Source organism: Strix uralensis, chromosome 2, assembly GCF_047716275.1.
Source record: "Strix uralensis isolate ZFMK-TIS-50842 chromosome 2, bStrUra1, whole genome shotgun sequence".
Classification (NCBI taxonomy): Eukaryota; Metazoa; Chordata; class Aves; order Strigiformes; family Strigidae; genus Strix; species Strix uralensis.
Window position 1 is genome coordinate 120,931,435 of NC_133973.1, and position 18,184 is coordinate 120,949,618.

The 18,184-nt window shown below is 42.7% G+C and overlaps 1 protein-coding gene across 1 annotated transcript; it reads right to left on the reverse strand.

Annotated features, from left to right (window-relative positions):
• Positions 1-3,116: 3,116 nt before the first annotated feature.
• RAB39A (RAB39A, member RAS oncogene family) lies at positions 3,117-14,638 on the reverse strand. Its single transcript, XM_074860140.1, has 2 exons — positions 14,316-14,638; positions 3,117-5,800 (listed from the first exon to the last, which is right to left on the reverse strand). Exons 1-2 carry the CDS (start codon positions 14,636-14,638, stop codon positions 5,374-5,376), a joined length of 750 nt encoding a protein of 249 aa, XP_074716241.1. The 3' UTR covers positions 3,117-5,373.
• Between the last annotated feature and the right edge of the window lie 3,546 nt (positions 14,639-18,184).

Here is an 18,184-nt window from a genome sequence, read left to right on the forward strand (position 1 = left end):
ACAAGAGGCTCAGTTTGTCCCTCCACGATTTTCATGGAGCAGGAAAAATCAGTTTGCACATAAGCAGATTTGAAGCTGCAGCAATGAGGAATCACAGTAATTGAGCTATAGCTGAAACTTCAGCTCATTTAACTAAGCATTGATTTTATTTACAATGCATAGAATTTCTTCTTGTTGCTTCTACTCTTACATTTCTGTAGAAGCTCTTTAGCTGCAAGGTGGGCCTTTAGCAGCCCGCAAAGGTAATTAGGATTATTCTTAGTTCAAGCTGCCCTTGTAGCCTGTGAGGCTGCTGAAGGTTGCTGTCAGCTGGTTTACACCGCTCCCATGCAGTAGTAGTCTCTCATCAGATTACACACTTGAGTGTCCATCCCACGGTAGCTCAGGCCTAGCCTCAAATGTGACTTTCTCTGAGAAATGAGTGAATGAAATACTGTCAAAGATGGTGATCTATTCTATCAGCTTGGCATTGGGATTTTGGATTCCTCAGTTTAACTTTAAGTGAAGATCCACCTTCCCCTACATAAAGAGCCTGCTACTCCCCATTCCTGTCTGGCCTCTGTGGGTGAGGGGCAGTCACGGGAGGAGATGCCATGCAAGTGCTGTGGTAGTGCTGGCTGCTGAACAACTGTTCCCTGTCTCCTCAGGGGTAAAAAGCCCAGTGTGTATATTATATTTTTGGGATTTTCTGCCATCAAGTTCTTTTCCTGGATGCATTTTAGCCATGTATTTGCTGTTCCAGTGGTTGCTTGTGGGAGCAGCAACTCCATAAAGAAAAATGATTGCTCTGTAGAGTCCGGGGCCTCGGAGCGGACTCTTCCATGTCAAAAGTGCTGCTTAGCAAAGTATTTTTGGGTTTGCAGAACCAACTTAGTTTTCTTCACAGGTATGCTACACTCCCACTAATTAAGTATTATGCAAGGCAAATTGTCTTCAGGAACCTGTACAACTTCATAGTCTTTATATTATGCTCAACTGGCACGTCTTCAATCGCATTACTATCATCAGATTTGCACATTCATTGAAATGTGATAAACAGTTCTGCTGTGCTCAGAAGTAAAATTCCACTTTTCCACAACTGTATTCGCTTCGCAGAGGAAGAAATATTGCTGAGTAAAATGACAGCATATGTAGGTAGTGGGTTTTCAGAGCAGAGCCTCACAGAACGTAGCACTAAATCCAGACATTGAATTACTACTAGAAATGAACTGGGAAATAAGTATACGTGCATTAATGAGATACAGTCATTTTTTTTCTCTGAGGATCAGGCAGATGAATTTTTGGTTGAATTCTTCTAGCTTTAAATACATTCAATAATACCTTTATTATCCTTAAGAAACCTAAGCATCGTAGGTGCTACCTCATACAATTAAGTACTAGAGCAAAGGATTATTACACAAATGCTTGGACTTTTTCTTTTTTTAGAAGCTGTTTATTTTGTTGTGTAGTCCTATCCATTAGGCTTTTTAGAGAGATTTATATTTTACAGATTCCTCTTTTAGAATTTTCATTTCACTCACTTATTTAAAAGATTTTCTTTGGACTCAGAGAAATGAGCAATGCAAATGTTTGCTATTGACAATTGTGTTTGGATATTTAATGATTTCTTGAATAATCCACCATGTTTGTGGTATGGTTCCGTGCCCAGGTAGTGGATAAACCCTCAGCCCTCCTTCTTTCTCTCCAAGGCTGAATAAAGGCTGCTGAGATTGCTGTACCATCTCTAGGCAAAAGGCAAGGGTGGAGACTTGGAGGAACTGATGTCATGTGGTGGGGTCTACAGCTGGGGGAAAAGTGCTCTCCCTGGATGTTAATTATGCAAAAAGAGGGCAATGAAGCATGTATTCTATAAAGGAGCTGAAACACAGACTGACGTGTCTGAGCATGGTGCTTCCACTTATCTTTGCTTTAAATTAGGCAACTTGGGTACCTGTAACAGTTTGACTGTGGCAGAAGGGGTCTCAGCACAGAACAACTGCCGTGTACTCGGGTGCTCGGTCAAGCCTGTATTATTTTCTGTGAGCACACGACAGTCACCAGCTTAAAGTTAGATTCGTAAGTCTATTCCATACCAAAGGCATAAATTAATAATATGAACATACGCTACCTCAAAATTTTTTCATTGGTTGATTCCTAGGGTGTGCGGCTAGGTTCTGCTTCTTACATGAGACAGATGCAAGCCAAAATATCTGAAGAATTAATGTGTAAAATATTTAAATGAGTAGAGGAAGATATTTATTCCTCTTTATCAAACTTAAAATAAAAGCAATGAAAGTTTAAACATTTTAGGAGTCCAAAACAATTCTTTATATCCATTCATTTGCCAGGCCTGTGAATCCAAATACTGTTAACTGTTTACTGTTTCAACAGTTTTTCCTTTTCCTAACTGGGATTTACCAAACTTTAATTTACAAAGTTGTTTTCTTAATAAATAATTTCTACTTATTAATTTGGCTGCTAAATAAGGTTTTTCAAATTTCTGTAATTTCTGGAAATTTAATTCCAGTATCAATATTTGCCCTTCCTTGGGGGAAAAATGAAGATACATGCACTGAACTATAATTCATTCTACAGCCTATTCAAGCTGTTACTTATATACTGTACTCCAAAGCATCTGAAAACAAAACGATGTATTCAGCAAATCTATTTATCAGACATTTCTATTAACTGCAAGTGTATAGTGAGAAGGTACAGTAGTGGTTTAATATATCAAGATAGACAATGTTAATCTACATTTTTAGGAATTACAAATAAGACAACTATGAGCACAGGACTTCAAAATGCAGTGAACTTCTCTTCTAGTTGCATTGACAATACCAGTTCCTTACACAAGTGAATCTGGTTAAAAGCTCTACTCCCAGTGTAATAAATGTGACACTACAGGTACAACATTGACAGCAGAGATCATTAAGGCTCTGTTTTGATGATTGTTTATTTCTCTGTGCATACCGCCCCTCCACTCCCCTCTTCTCCCAGTCCCTTCCCCCCCAACACACCCGATTTTTTTCATACAGAATGAAAAGCTCACTGGAGGAAGAGTTTAAGATAAATGATTTTAACCTGCAAGTAATGAAATGTTTAATGAAATGTAGATTCATAGTAATAGCAATACCTGGTACTTATAAAGCTGTTTTAATATTTTTAAATTTTTTTTTTTTGGTATGGCAGAAGAAACCAGTATCCACATCCCATGGTGCTAAACACTCTACAACAGGTAGCACACAGAGAAGAGAGTCCACACTGAAGATCATACAGTCAGACTGGGTCTCAGCAGTCTTTGTGAGTTTGAGGAAGAACAATCATCTCTATTTTTGAAATACAGAAGGTGAGGCACAGAAAACGTAAATGTCTTGCTCATAAACACACAGTGAAGCAGTGGTAGACTTTGGGTCTGTTGACTCCCCAGCCACCGATGTATTTGTTGGCCCATTCTGTCCTCTTAGACAACTAAGAGAAGGTCTTCTGAGATACACAATGTGGGCCTATATCATGGGGGAATCAGTGTCAAACACACGCAACCTGATTCTGCACTACCTTTTGGCATCTGTAGTCACATTTACTTTTCAAAGAGGGCCTAAAATGCCCTCAAATCAAAATTGATTTGGTGTAAACAACCAGTATACATAGTTCAATAGAGAATCAGGCTCACAGCAATTACTTTGTTACATGCTGAGACTAGAATTAACTAACTGTTTTAATTGCTAATGAATTAAGGCTGATTCCTGTTTATATTAAGGCCTCTGTATCCTTCTATGACAGTATAACTGTGCCTCAGTGCAAGTGAGACTCAGGCTATTGAAAAAATTAACCTTTCAGTTCCGTTTGAAGTCAATAATTTTAGTGGCCCTGAATGAATAAAATAACTGGAACCAAACAACCTGTCTCTATACTACAGATTATTTACAAAAAGATCGTAAAAGGACCTAAAAGTAACCTGAGGGAAAAACAATTACATGTTTCTTGAAGAAAAATGTTAGATTAGATAGACTTGTTGCCTGGTCTTGAAAATGGAGAATTCTAACACGATAACACACCTTTATATGAAGATAACTGGCTTGATGTTCGGTGGTTATGAGTATGCCCACATAAATTGTAGATGCTTATCAACTCTGGAGATCAAGTCATCTTGTTATACTAGTACAATGAAATAGACTTATTTGGTATTTAAGTGCTAGACATATAGGGCATAGTTTGTGTAAAGCTAGTGTGTGTTATATTCAGAGGAGTAGGAAGATGACCTCAAGCTCAGTAAAATGCTACATGATCACAGATTTCTCCTATTATTATTGTTATTAAAAGCTATTATGTGTGGCTTTCTTAGAACAGGGGTTCTCCAACTTTGCTCTCTGTAGCCAAGCATTGTTTTAGAAATTCTCTCCTCTCCAAACACTCTATTCATAACCTTCATTTTTTAGGCAACAGTTTAACATTTGCTGGCTGAGAATAAAACAATCCTTGCTCTATTCAAATTTAAGGCCTGGGTCCCCATGGGTTGCAGCACTTTTTAACTTATTTTTACTTCTAGTTAGAAGTAGATTTATTTTTTAAAGCTAACATGGAATTTGTTTGTGTAAATTAACATAATTCCCTAGGCATCAGTGTGGCTATGATAATTAGCCAGCTGAGGATCCGACCACCGAAATGTAACTCCAGGGGTTGGGACAGCTGGATCATATGTGGTGTTACATTTAGTTTCATTGGCAATTCAGAAAATATTTAATAATAAATTTCATTGCTTCTATTCCCCATTTTCATATACAAATAAATCATCTTTTCTAAAACATTCTTTTTCTTTAGTAAGGCTAGTATTCATAGTCATATCAAAAGTGTTTGCTATCGGAGCAATCTTTCAACTTTCTTTCTTTAGAGTTATTTTTATTATGAAATTCTATAGCATTCTAAACTTTAATGGTCATTAGCAACCCTGCACTTGAGTAAAGAATCACATTAAAAAAGTATAAGGTATAATATTTTCTTGTCCAAAACTAAGGCAGGATGAACAAAAGTAATGAGCTCATCTGATCCTCACCTAGCATGCCTTGATTTTAAACAGTATTCAAAATACAAAGCCCAAGAGAGGATGTTGTCACAACAATTATTGCACTTTCTCAGTGTCTTGCTATAGGATTAGTTTTTCCTTTAGCAGTATATAATTTCTTTTCCTGAAGACCACACAAAGTTATTGTACTCTGAAAAGGAAAAAAGCACTTAAAGTTTTATGAAGTTATGACCTAGACAGAAGGATACAAAAACAAATTACCGTTCTATGATTCAGCTATGTCATGATCTAATATTGTTTCAAAATTATTATTCTGTTATTTAGGTTGGCATCATCTTCTGAACACCCGATGTGCTCTTTGGCATGCTACAAATTCAGCAGACACACTGTCTTCTGGGCTTTACAGCTTCTTCTGACGAATGTACAACATTTGGAACAAAGCCACTCTTGACACCTTCCCATCCATCTTGTATTGAGATTTCTCCTTTTTTTACAAGTTCATAGATGTCTCGTGTAAGAATTGTAAAGGACTCTTCAACATTCGTGGCATCTTTTGCTGACGTTTCTATATATTTCATGCCACAGTCAGATGACAGTTTTTCAGCTTCTTCTCTTGTAACCTCACGCTGTGACACTAAGTCACACTTATGTCCTACTAACAGGAACACAATCTGAAAGGGCTGCACATGCATTTTTGCTTCTTCTAGCCAGTCTTTCACATGTTCAAAAGATCGTCGATTTGTGATGTCAAACACTAGTAAGCCACCCACAGAATTGCGATAGTAAGAGCGTGTTATTGATCTGTGAAGGAAAAAAAAAAAGGAAAATCAAAACACATTTTCATTTTATTCATAAATAGATTACTTTTCCATGTGGCAATGTGTTTTTATCTACTGCAGGTTTTATGAAATATCTTTGCTTTTTAAAAACTAGTTGGAATTTATTAATTTACCTTCTACACACAGAAATGTTCCTTTTTCATTTTTTTCTTACATTCAGAAGTCACTTTCTAGACATTCTTGAAGCCTACATCTCTAGTGCAAATTTTGAATGCTGAATTATGCTGCAAAGTACTCTTTATTAGCAAACTGTGGCACATGTTGACAGAATAAAATATATATTTGCTTGTCAAATACTTGTTAGTGTTAAAGTCTGAGGCCTTCAGTGTTACACAAACATGCACTTCATTTTGTTCTAATTAATTATTTCAAACTGAAATATGCAGGCAGATGTCAAAAAAACCTGGAGCCTAAGCTTGCCAGTGTACAAGCATATCCTTCTGTATTCCTTGCAGAAAAATTCTTTGATAGAAAACTTTGTACAGATAATCATAATTCTTTGTGCTTGCAGAAGTCAACAGGTAACAGACTAAGAAAGGAAACTCCCTAAACAAAACTGTGCAAAAGTAACTGAGCTGGGCAAACATGCACTTGTTACAGAATTGGCAAGGAACACTTCTACCTCCAGCATCTCTCTCACACAGAGGTTCAAAAGACTTCTAGGACTGGCAACAGATATTTTATACTTTTGAGCGCTCTATGTTCCAGAGCATTCACTGGAAGGAGTTTTGGAAGAAGGAAACCCTTCCTCTGGTTGAAAATATTTTTAATATGCTCTAGCAGAAGAAAAGTGCTTGTTAGAATGTAGAGAGAGAGAAAGATACAGAGACAAAAAAAATATTCTAAGAAATCTCTAATCATAGGGAACAGGGGAGGATAGAGAAGGTGAGAAAAGACATTTTAAAGGAGTGGAGACAAGCACTCATTGCTAGCACAAATATATAGCTAGTGTATATATAAGTATTCTCCAACTGAAATGAGATGCACAATCTCTATTAAGTCATTATTTAAAATTACAATTTAGCCAAAAAATCCATTTTATCTTATGATTATGAAGAGGATGCAGCCTCAAAACTTTTGGAATCGGGATGAACTGTACACAGTAACATATCTTTCTGTAACAGGAGCTCCCTCTGATTTTCAGTTCATCACATTTCATATAGTGTTTTATAACAATTTGAACATAGAGGTATAATTAGCAGCAGTAGTCATACTACAGATAGGTAAGTGCACAGCTAGATAAAGCTTAGGTTTCTTGGCATATCTAAACTCATTTAGCCACAGCAAACAGCATTTGAAATGGTTTTATTTAGATAACAGGGAGGGATTCCTTGTCCTAGTATTTAGAAAGATCTTTTTTTCTACGTTCCCAGCAAAAGAGTCCATCGAGTGTCTCTCTGAACAGTTCAAATGTGAAGACAGCAGCATCTTACCCTCAGATTAAATCAAGTAGCCTGGATATGAAAAATGACACATGGTTTTGCAAAATTATTTAAGACCAGAAATGAAGGGTGTCACATTTTGTGAAGTATTAAATAAGGGTGCCATAAAGATCTATTTCAGCTTTTCTTAAGCATTTTTTTGCTATAGAGCAGTTGCAAACACAAGTGAGTACATTAAAGTCATTCAGGTGGTCCTACAAAGAGCAGAAGTGGGTGATCAAAATGGGATCTGATTTGGAGAAGTGGAAGCTAATACAACCTATTTTCATTTAAAAATGTTATGCCAAAGAAATGCATTAGCCAGGGAAGAAAGTAGGTTAGTATTGAAAATGCACTGCATCATTTACCAAGCACTTCTACGTAGAACAATGTTACATCATGTATCTAAGATCTGCAGTACTGAAAACCAGCCCTCCATGCGTTACTGGGTGCTTACACACAGCAGTCAGAGCCCTCATCTGTTGTAACTCACTTCTGCAGAGATATGCTAATTTACACTAGCTGATGATCTAAGCAATTATACTTAATTATGTGTATGTATTGCCTGTAACGGAGATGATTAAAAAGCATCTGTAACTTTGGGCTGTACCTCACAAAACCTGGGTGAATATATAGGAGATACAGCAGTCGTTTCTCCTATATGTTTGGGATGTATAATTTGAAATTAGTTTTCTCGTTACCAAAAAAAAGTCTGATATACTAGAGAGGCTTTAGAAAACAGTAACAAAAGAAAAAAGTAACACAAAAAGTTTTAAAGATACCTATGATACATATGCTATTGTGTTATGCGATTGTCTAATATCTGAGAAAGGATGTTGTTTGTTAAAATATGGTCTACAAATATTTGAATAGTTTTACTATTAAGGTGAGTTATTATTTGCAGTTATATTTTAAAATAAAGTATTCCTGACAAATAAGACAAAATTTGGAAGAATATTTAGATCATCAACTGGGAAAAATGTCTGGGCACATGAATGTTGTAGGTCATTCAACAGTATCTGAAACATCTTACAGATGCAAAATATTTGAATTAATTATGACAATCAGAATAGATTAAGCGTAGACATATATTTTTAGTAGGCAGCTTAGAGTTATTTGGAAAATGAACTGTGTGAAGTGGATGTACTTCTGCTCACTTACGCCCTGTATCACACCTAGAAAAAATGAAAGAGCTTTGCCTTAGATGGTCTAGTAGGTCTTTCTGCTTTTGTTTTGTTTTATTTTTTTCTCTATAAAACTAAGTGCGAGGGCAATTTTTGCCTTTTATTAATATCATCGCTAAAGATTATAGGACTTTTAAGTGCCTTCAACAAGGCTTAGGCAGAACTATAAACACCAACATCTAAAATTGTGCTCCACTCAGCTGCACATCTAACTGTGGCGCCTGAACAAGTTCCCTGGGGACCCGAGTGCTCTGCCCCTGCCCAAGCTGCGAGGCGCTCAGCAGGGACAGCCCTGCCTTCCCTCTTAGCTCTGATCCGAGCTGAAAACAAACCATTGCTCCAGGTGAGTGCCCAGAAGTGTTCTGCTTGGGAGGGCTTCCAAGAGCACGCCAACACCCTCAGATGGGTTCAAGCTCCTCCCAAAATGCAGAGGAAGTTTCTTTTAGCACAGTGGATGTACCAAACTTTCACACAGATTCCTCACACATTACTTCACAAGGCACAGGTCCATGTTCACAGAGCCTGTGGTACAGAGGCTGCTCAAGGGGTTTTGCTCAGAAGATGTACAGCTTTATAGACTTCACAGGCCATGTCAATGTGCTGCATATGTCTTCACAGAAAAGCTTGATGACAAGAGTGCATGGTAGCCAACAAAAGATCAGGAGAGCCAACAATAAAAGGCTCTTCATGCAACAGCTGGTAGACTTGTAGACCTCCTTGGGAAAGATGTTATGAAGGCAAAGAGTTTACCTGTATTCCATGGAAGACTGAACAAGTCCTGAACAACAGACTGAGCTTTAGTAAACAGAGAAACTGCATCAGTTTCCAGAGTTCCTCAGGTTGAAAGTAGAGGATAGCAGAGTACTCAGGAGAATTCAAAGACTCTATCAGAGACAAGATATCCGAGTATGGACCGCAGACAAAATCAGACTGGCCTTTCTTGTGTTCTCTCACAAGCAGAGAATACAATTACATGATTATACACTCTTTGGTAAGTGCTGCAGGATCAGACTCTAAAAGCAAAATGAAGTTTTTAACTCCCTTATTGTTGTCACTTTTTCAGCAGAAGGTAAAAACCTGAGGGTCCTGCAAGTTTTTCGAGTCAGGATGATGAACTGGTGACAGGTCAGGTTTGACATAGTCCAACTCTATTCATAAAGGATGTTCAAATTTCCATTTCTCAAATTATTCCCATGCAGATCCTAAATTCTTGTTGAAATGATGTCTTCTCGTGTAAACTTTGGTTCAGCTAATTAATGTCACTAAGCAAGCATCATAGAAGGGAATGTGTTACTTGCAGAACCATGATCAATCTTCTGTGGGGAAGGAGGAAGAGGGGAATACTTCCTTTAGTAGAGGAAAAGCCTTAAATTAGGAACAGGGTGGGATCAGGGTGAAAAAGTAATGGCCAAAGAGCAGCGTTTCTTCTGATATTGGGGAGACAGCAATGAAGCCTGCCATCTCCTTCCAGAAAACTGTTCAGAGGAGGTGCTTGTTGGAAGTGGGAAGCAGAACTTTGTTCAGATTTAGAATCTAGCAAATCTGCCCATGACTTTGAACAAAAGGAGGACTGCACTCTTAAATCCATCCCTGCATCTGTCTTTATTCACGTGGCTTATCTCTCTGCCTAAACCACTTTGTTTGACTTCTATCCCTTTGTGCCCAGTACTTCCTTGCTGCCTTCTCTCTCAGCTTCTCTTCCACAGAAGACTCTGAACCCTTCTCTAAGCAAGAGCTAATGGAAGTGCCCAAACCAACATGTCTGCCTGGGCCTTTGTTCAAGGTGCAAGCTGGTATTTCAGGAGGCAGTTTGCCTGCTTCCCATGGCTACACTAAATGAAAGAAAACAACCCTCCTACTTAATAGAGGTGAGTGTAACCCGTTGGTGACCGGAGGCCTAGGTGGCTGGGCAGTTCCTCCTCTTTCAGGCTGGAGATTCATGTCGCACCAGCCACTGATGATGGGTGCTACAGTGTCCAGTCAGTCCCCACTAAATATGTGAACTATTATACCATCTTTGCCTGAGAGTTACAAAAATTGACATAAGCACTACTGAAAAGGTAATTCTTATTTTCTCCCCCAATCCATATAAATAGAGATTACAAAGCTCCTTATCGAAGCTGTTGTTAAATATGGACTCTCCGAGCATCCTCAAGACCATCCTAAGTTTTTATTGTCAGCAAGAATACTTGTAAGAATAATATTTTTGCTCATTTTGTATAATGCTTGGCATTTGTAATAAATGAAAGGTAAATACAGATAAAGAGTTGGAGAGAATCAGCTTTTCCCTATTAGAACATACTAAAAAGGTAAGACTGCACTAAGTATTAAAGGGGAGCCGTGACACTTTGATATTAAATACTGTAAGGTTTCTCCAGATGGTTCTGTGTTTGAAATTACTGGAGGTGAGACTGCTCCTCAAGAAGTTATATGTTGTGATGTACAATAATGATACATTAGGATGTTTTTCCAAAGGATAACTTTGAAGTCTTTAGTCTTAATTGGGAATATTTGTTAAATGCAGATGCTAAATTCTTTTGTAAATTATGACTTCCCATGTAGAGTATGTGCTGGTTCCACTAATTAAATCTGCCTAAATTACCATTATGGAAGGGGAAAATACTGTCTAGAACAGAAGTCATTCTCTTAGCTTAATCTAAATATTAGGTTCAAGATGTAAGACCCTAATTAATACTCTCAAAAAAAGCCTCAGTAAGATGATGGCCACTGAACAGTTGTTTCTGAAAATGAATGAGAAGATGCATTAATCACATCAGACTATGGCTTTAGGGTGACTTTAATCAGTCACAGTGTTTCTTTCTCATGATCTTACTGATCTTTGCAAGATGAACCAAATTTTCACAAAAGGCTTTATCTAATTTTGAAGATTTATTTTTATGGTATGACTAAAGACTACATTGTAATGGTACTAATTTTGAAAATACATATTGCTTACTCAAAAAGAATAAGGATAGTGTTTTATTTTTCAAGCCCTGTGTTAGAAACGGAATGTATCTACTATCACAGTCTGCTAAAAAGTGGGTTAATATAATTGAGGCATCCCCACAGTATTTTGCCTCTATGTTCTTGAAATGAACCCTCAGTCTTAGCACCACTACCAAGCACTTTATAACCTTGGAAGTTTCATGATTTAAATATATTGTTGGATTTAAATACAGGAAAATTAAACAAACAAACAAACAAAGTCACAGCAAAGTCAATGACATGAAACAGCCAAAGCAGCAGATTGCTCTAAACGACAACTAATCTCAAGATAGAAAGAAAAGTAAGGTGTACCCCTCCTATACCTTTGTCTGCATTACGGACCTGAGTCTATACTAAGCCAGTCTGTAGGTTCTTGTTCTAGTAAGCTGTTAGAAGTTATTGACTATGTTGTTGTCCATATGGCACCTAGCACAATGGGAGATTCTGCTTAGTGATGCCTTACTGATGTCAAAGTAAATACAGTCAGTAACTGCCCTGTCTGAGCTCAAAATAAGTAAACTGTCTGGCACCAGTGTTTGCAGCTTGCTCACCCTTCTTGTGGAAGTGGTAAGAATTACTTTTATTTGAGAAGTAATGCAAACAGTGCATGTTAGAGATGATTTCTGAGACCATGCAAGAAATCCAGTTCAAATACTGCAGCATCAATGAACTAGACACATTTAAGAATTTTTCCAAAACAATTTCTCCAAGAAACGAAGTGCTCTCTTTCAAGAGAGTGTGATGGCAGGTGTTGCACGCCTTACTTTTCCCCTGGGAGTGTCCCTAATGCCTGGGACCAAAAGAAGGGAGTTATTATGCAGCCAGGAGTTTGCCCTGCACACGGGGAACTCCTAGGAGCTTTAAAGCCAGGCTTTATCTCCTCTGAAGTCCCAATGCAAGTGAACCAGAACAGAACTGGGAATCAGAACTGCAAAATGCTTTGTGTTCCACAAAATTAGATTACTCCTTGCAATAATTAGTTCTTCCACAAGATGCTTGTGATCTGTAGTCTCCTCCATTAGCAGAGAACAGAATGTGCAAGATTTTAACCTGTGGTGTATAACTTAGTAAAATATTTGTAATTTACTTGAGTAAGTGTGAAACAGACTACACAATAAATGCTATGATATTTGGTACACAAACTGACAAGAAACTCTTAGCAGAAAAATAAACAGAAATGTTTAAAACTACTTCCTTCGGTTTGTACCTTCTGGGTATTAGAAAAAACACAGATGTATACTAATGGTAAATTTAAAAGCAACTGACTGCATGACTCATCACTGTATATCCCCTGAGCATTCCCAGGTTAAAGGATGGCTATCATTTGATTTAAAATGTATGCAAAACTCTCTGCATTTGCATTCCTTTCAGTCAAGTGCCTTGTCATTGGCCATCCTGGCTATTTGTCAGCAAATTCAAAATAAAGATATTATACATTCTTAGCCGCTTGTTTACAAGTATTTTACGTTCTTTGCTAGAAAGCACAAGAAGGGTAAAAAATGCAACGAGCTTGCTATTATCATTGTTAATTTCTTTGCTAACCTTTCAGACGGCTGCTTGCAAAAATACATATAAAGTTGGGACTCATGCAAGCCCAGGAAAGTTGTTTGTTGTTTCACTGTAATGCTTGTATTGAAAAAAAAGGGTTGGTATCCCCTGGTGACAGTGAAATCCCACCTCTTCAGCCGAGTGTGAGAATCTGCACAACTGTTGCAGCGGAACACAGGGAACATAAAAGAATCGATTCTGGCCAGTGAAGAGACCCATTTCAACCCTCCTGCTATCATTGCAGTAACAAGTGTGGGGGTCAAGTACCACATAGACAGGCTATGCGTTAGCCTCCCACCTGAGTTCGTACCTACTGAACCCCAAGTCCAAACTAAAATCCATACACAACTTGCCTGAAGTGGCAAGCACTACAGATACAACAGTGTCGCAGGAGTGAGTGAATGATAGTACCAGTTTGTATGTTGGTGAATGTTGACTCTCTTGGGGCAGGAAGAGAGGGTAGTTTTGCTACTTGTTTGTGACAGAGAGGAGAAAGGAAAGGATTTAATACTTGATGCAGCATTTGGGCTAGTTTAGCTACACTATAAATGATAGAGGTATTAGTGAAGGCTCCTGGCAACCATCAGTGCAGAGCAGGTGCAGAAGGCAGATAAAACACTAATAAGGGACTGTAGCTGGCTGCCCAGTGGCTTCCACACTGCCAAGGCTGCACTGGTGCTCGCAGTGCTGCTGTGCTGGAAGGAGGAAGAGCAGGGAGGTGGCCTGGTCTCTCCAGATTGCATGGGAGGGAGAGTTATGGCAGAGGGAAATACCGCAGGGGAGGATGAGAGTGGAGGTGATGACAAAGTAAGAAATGCGGAGTGAAGCAGGGGCCTCCTGCTGCAAAGAAGGAAAAAAATGCGGAGGAGGGATTGCTACTCTAGGTCCAAGACTTCAGGGCAAAGATGGGGGAGTGAAGGAGAAACAGGACAAGGCCACTTGTTACCCCCTAGTGTGAGCTGGGAGGGGATGGGGAGCTGTTCCCTGGTGGGTGTGAAGGGAAAGGGGGGGAAGGAGGAAGCTTTTTGGGGGGAACTGGTGAGCAGCGGGGCAAGAGGAACGGTGGGCCACGGGGCTGGGGGGCACCGGCAGGCAATGGGGTGGTGAGGCTGGATGGCAGTGGGGTGGAGGGCTGTTCGGGGCACAGCAGCCAGGTGGGTGCAGCGAGATGTGCTGGGGGGCAAGGCAAAGTCCTTGGGGCGGGAGATATGTCGGGCGATGAGGCTGCGGTGCCGGGAGGGCGGCGGGGGCCGGGGCTGCGGGGCAGGGTGTGCCCGGGGGCTGGCAGGTTTGGGGGGCGGACTGGAGGGGGTGGGGGGGAAGATCCCGGGTCCTGTACCTGAACCGCTCCTGCCCCGCCGTGTCCCAGAGCTGCAGCTTGACCCTCTTGCCGGGCTCGATCTCCACCAGCCGGGAGAAGAAGTCCACCCCCACGGTGGGGTCGGAGTGCAGCGGTCCCGGGAAGCGGCCCTCGGTGAAGCGGTGCAGCAGGCACGACTTGCCCACGGTGGAGTCGCCCAGCACGATCAGCCGGAACTGGTAGATCCAAATCGCCGCGTCCATGGCGGCCCCGGCCTGGCCCGGCTCCGCCTTGGGGCTCTTCCTGGGGCTCCTGCGCGGCCGGTGCCTGCACCGCGCTCCGATCGCCCCAACGCCCGGCATCGGCGCAGCGGGCGGGCGGCGGCGGCGGGTGCGCGGGGCCCGGGGAGCCGCTCCCGCGGGTGCAGGACGGGGCCTCCGTGCCAGCCGCGCCGGGCAGGGCAGGGCAGGGCAGGGCAGCGGCGGCGAGCGGAGGCCGGGTCCCCCCGCCCCGCTCCCGGGGCGCCGCGCCGGGTTCCCGGTGGCTGCCCGGGCGGGGCGGGGCGGGACGGGGCGGGCGGCGCCCGCGGGCGCTGTCCCTTCAGCACCGCGCGGCCCCGCTCCCGTTGTCGCTCCCGCGCCCGCCCGCTCCCGCTCCCGCCGGGCCCCGGGCCCCGGCGCCGAGCCCCCGCCCCGGCTGCCCCCGGCCCTCCCGCTGGGGCGCGCTGGGGCCCGTCTCTCCCCCGCTCCGCCGTGGCGCGGCCGGGCCGCCCACCGGGGCCGCCCACCGTGCCGTCATGGGCGCGGCCGGACGGGCCTTCCCCCGCGGCGCTGCTGGCGGGGCGGGCGGGCAGCGGAGGGGCCCGCGGGCTCCGCGGGGGGGCCCGCCCGCCGCCGGGCTGCGGCCAGAACGCTGCCGTGCGGCTCCGGGGCTCAGGGCCCAGCTCGCCCGGCAGAGCGGGCTCCTCCCGTGGGCAACAAGTGCAGCGGGGGGCCAGGAGAAGGGGGATGCTGGCCGCGGGGGTGGGGTGGGGGGACCAGGCCGGCCCGGAAAATCAGGTGAGAGAGAACCGGGCTGTTACAGCGTGAGATTTGCAAGGAAGAGTGGGAGCAGAAAGGAGGTCTGGGGGGAAGGAGTGGAGGAACCAGATCGGCAGGTGGAAAGGGGGCAGGGAGCTGAAAGGAAGGCGTCTGGGGGGGTGGGAGCTGGTCAGGGGCTGCCCGCAGGAGTGCGAGCTGGAAAAGAGCCAGACCAACAGGCGGACGAACAAGTGCCAAGTGGTAAAGATGGGCTGGGTAAAGAAAGGGAAAAGGAGAGCTAGGCATCTAGATATGCTCAGAGAGAACCGTGCAGACCGTCTTGAGAAAAGACACAATAGTAGAAATGACAGGGACACACGCTCTTCATTTCCCAGTGGAACAAACGGCATGTACTGGGCCCTTGTGAAAGTACTAGTACCTACGGTAAGAGACCAATTCTGTCAGTAGACACGCCTGCTGGAGAAATTTCTTTGCCCCCCCGGCATCTTCACTTAAGTATCATGTTACAATAAATCTGCTGAGCAATAGATTCCTCAGATTTCTTTTAAAGTCTCAGAACCACATGGGATAACAAATACTAGCAGTCCTTGGATGGCTGGTAAGGGCATCAGAGCCAAATGAGCAGAAATCCTAAGACTTCTGGTAAACAGCACTGCAGCAGCTGCTTCTGCAGATTGGGCTGGGGTGAGGGAGCCAGGGACAGAGAGCCTGAGAACTGAGCAGAGTAGGCTGGGTGAGCTGGGAAGTAGGTTGTTGCTGGCAGAAGGTCAGCAGCAAGTGGATACTCACATGAATGGGCACTTTGATAGTGAAAAGGACAGGGAGAGGAGATGGGTGACATTTTTTTTCACACAGCTTGCTGTTTTGCTCTGTTAATGTCAGGCACAGATGCAGCTAAAACCATAACTGCCTGTGGCTGGTGAGGGGGGTATCTGGAACCACATTTCTTTTGTAACTCAGTTTGTTATGACAAGTATTCTCATTGCCTAAGTCTGGTTTTGTTATTCCAATGTGTTTTGTGGTCACCAGTGTGAGACCAGTATGTTTGCCCCTGCAGGCATGGGTAGACCTTGCAGCTCCAGAGCGTGGGTGCGTGAGACCAAGGGCACCTTGGCCCTTCGCCTGACCAAGGGCAGGGTGAAGTCAGAAGAGGGGTTTGCATGCACCACTCAGAGGATCACATCCTCCAGCCCCAAAATGAGCCTGGCTGGGAGGTGCAAGCATGGCTGGCCCTGGGAGACTCAGCCAGGTGACCCCAGAAGCTTCCAGCAGAGACTTGGCCTGGCAGCCCAGAATCTATAAAAGGCACAGCCAGGAGCTGCCAGAGGGATTTATCTTGCTGTGCATGCTGAGCTGAAGCTGCAGGATGCTGCCTGCTACAAGAATCCGGACTCTCCAGGGGCCTTTTGGCCTGGCCAGTCAGTCCCCAGGACTTAGCGATTGTGTGGGTCTCTGAGTGTGTTTGCTCCTGAACCCTGCACATTTCTCCCCTTTACTATCCCCAGCTATTCTTGTGAAAAATAAATTGAACATAGCTTGTACTTGACTAGTTGCTCCTTTGAGTAACAATTAACACAAAACGATATTAACTTGGATAAATGAACCTTTGGAAGGCTAAAATCAGTCCAGTTCTTGCAGTTCTGCATGGGACATGACTACAGGTGATTCCTAGGATCTTTTCTAAGTGTTCTGACAAAAGTGGCAATTAGATACAAGAAGTATTTGCATGTGAAACAGAAATGTGGGGAATGTAGTATCAGTAGCTCTGATACTTGCCAAATGTGAATAGGGCAAAATTTTAAGTGGACTTTGCTCATTATATGATACCCAGATCCTGCATGGATCACCACCTTGGCTAACACCCATAGGTCTTCAAAGCCTCAAGAACATGCTCTCTAGCTTAGATGCAGAGCAGAATGGTGTCCTTTGCACATCTGGGCTGGAAGAACCTCACACTAATGAGTTACACAGCTCATTTCCTTCCTAACAGGTGAACAAAGTCAGTTTGCCTCTGGCATTGACAGTTGAGCTAAATGTGTTTGCAAATATTCTCAGGCTCCCAGAGTCTGGTCTGTCTAGCTAAGCTTGTCATTGTAGAAAGACAATTGTATATAGATTCACATATATCCAAAGCACAACCTTATACCTTCATTTGGGACCTTTTGAGTGTCGTATGTTAAATTCTACCTAGGGAACCTGCATTTGTCATGTCTGCTGTGGAGTGGACAAGGTGGGTGAATTTTATATTGAAGTCGTTCAGTTTTTGTTAGTTTGCTGGTGAGTACAGAGGTCCTAACAGCATGCAGTCCATCATAAACATCTCTGACCAGCAGTCAGGAGAAGTGATCAAAAATGGGTATGCTTTGAGGAGCTGGAATGGTTAAAGCGGAGAGCTTAAAGGAGCAACATGAACCTGACTTTGCTTCAGACACTTTCCACCACCTGGGCATTGGCAGCTTGAATCTGCTCTTCCCAGGAAGGGTGAATCAAACCTAAATTCTGGGACATAATAAAAAAGCCAAACAAATCCAAACTTCCAAATCTACTACATTATCAGCTAGATGACTGCACTAAGCCATAAATTCAAGACCTTTCAATCTAAAAATTCCTCATTTCTTTTCACATTTTTGACTTGGCAAGGATTTTTATCAACCTTTGGTAAGTAGGTAGGTCACCAGGGATTCCATAGATCACAGTGCTCCTGAAGAATGTGCACACATGATTACATGGAAGTTTAGAGAAGCATGGACAAAAGTAAGTGATTCTCAACCCCAGACAACCTGAGACTGAGAATGTCCTTTCTGCTGCCACCCAAGAACCTAAGAGAACTGAGGGACCAGTCTGGAAGCAAGATGCCATCCATGCCTC

What these genes read in the sequence shown, in the direction of transcription:
- RAB39A (XM_074860140.1), bottom strand. Translation starts at nt 14,638, where the DNA reads ATGCCGGGCGTTGGGGCGATCGGAGCGCGGTGCAGGCACCGGCCGCGC. An exon ending in GCGGGGCAGGAGCGGTTCAG is followed by an intron (nt 5,801 to 14,315) that starts GTACAGGACCCG and finishes TTTCCTTCACAG; the next exon opens with ATCAATAACACGCTCTTACT.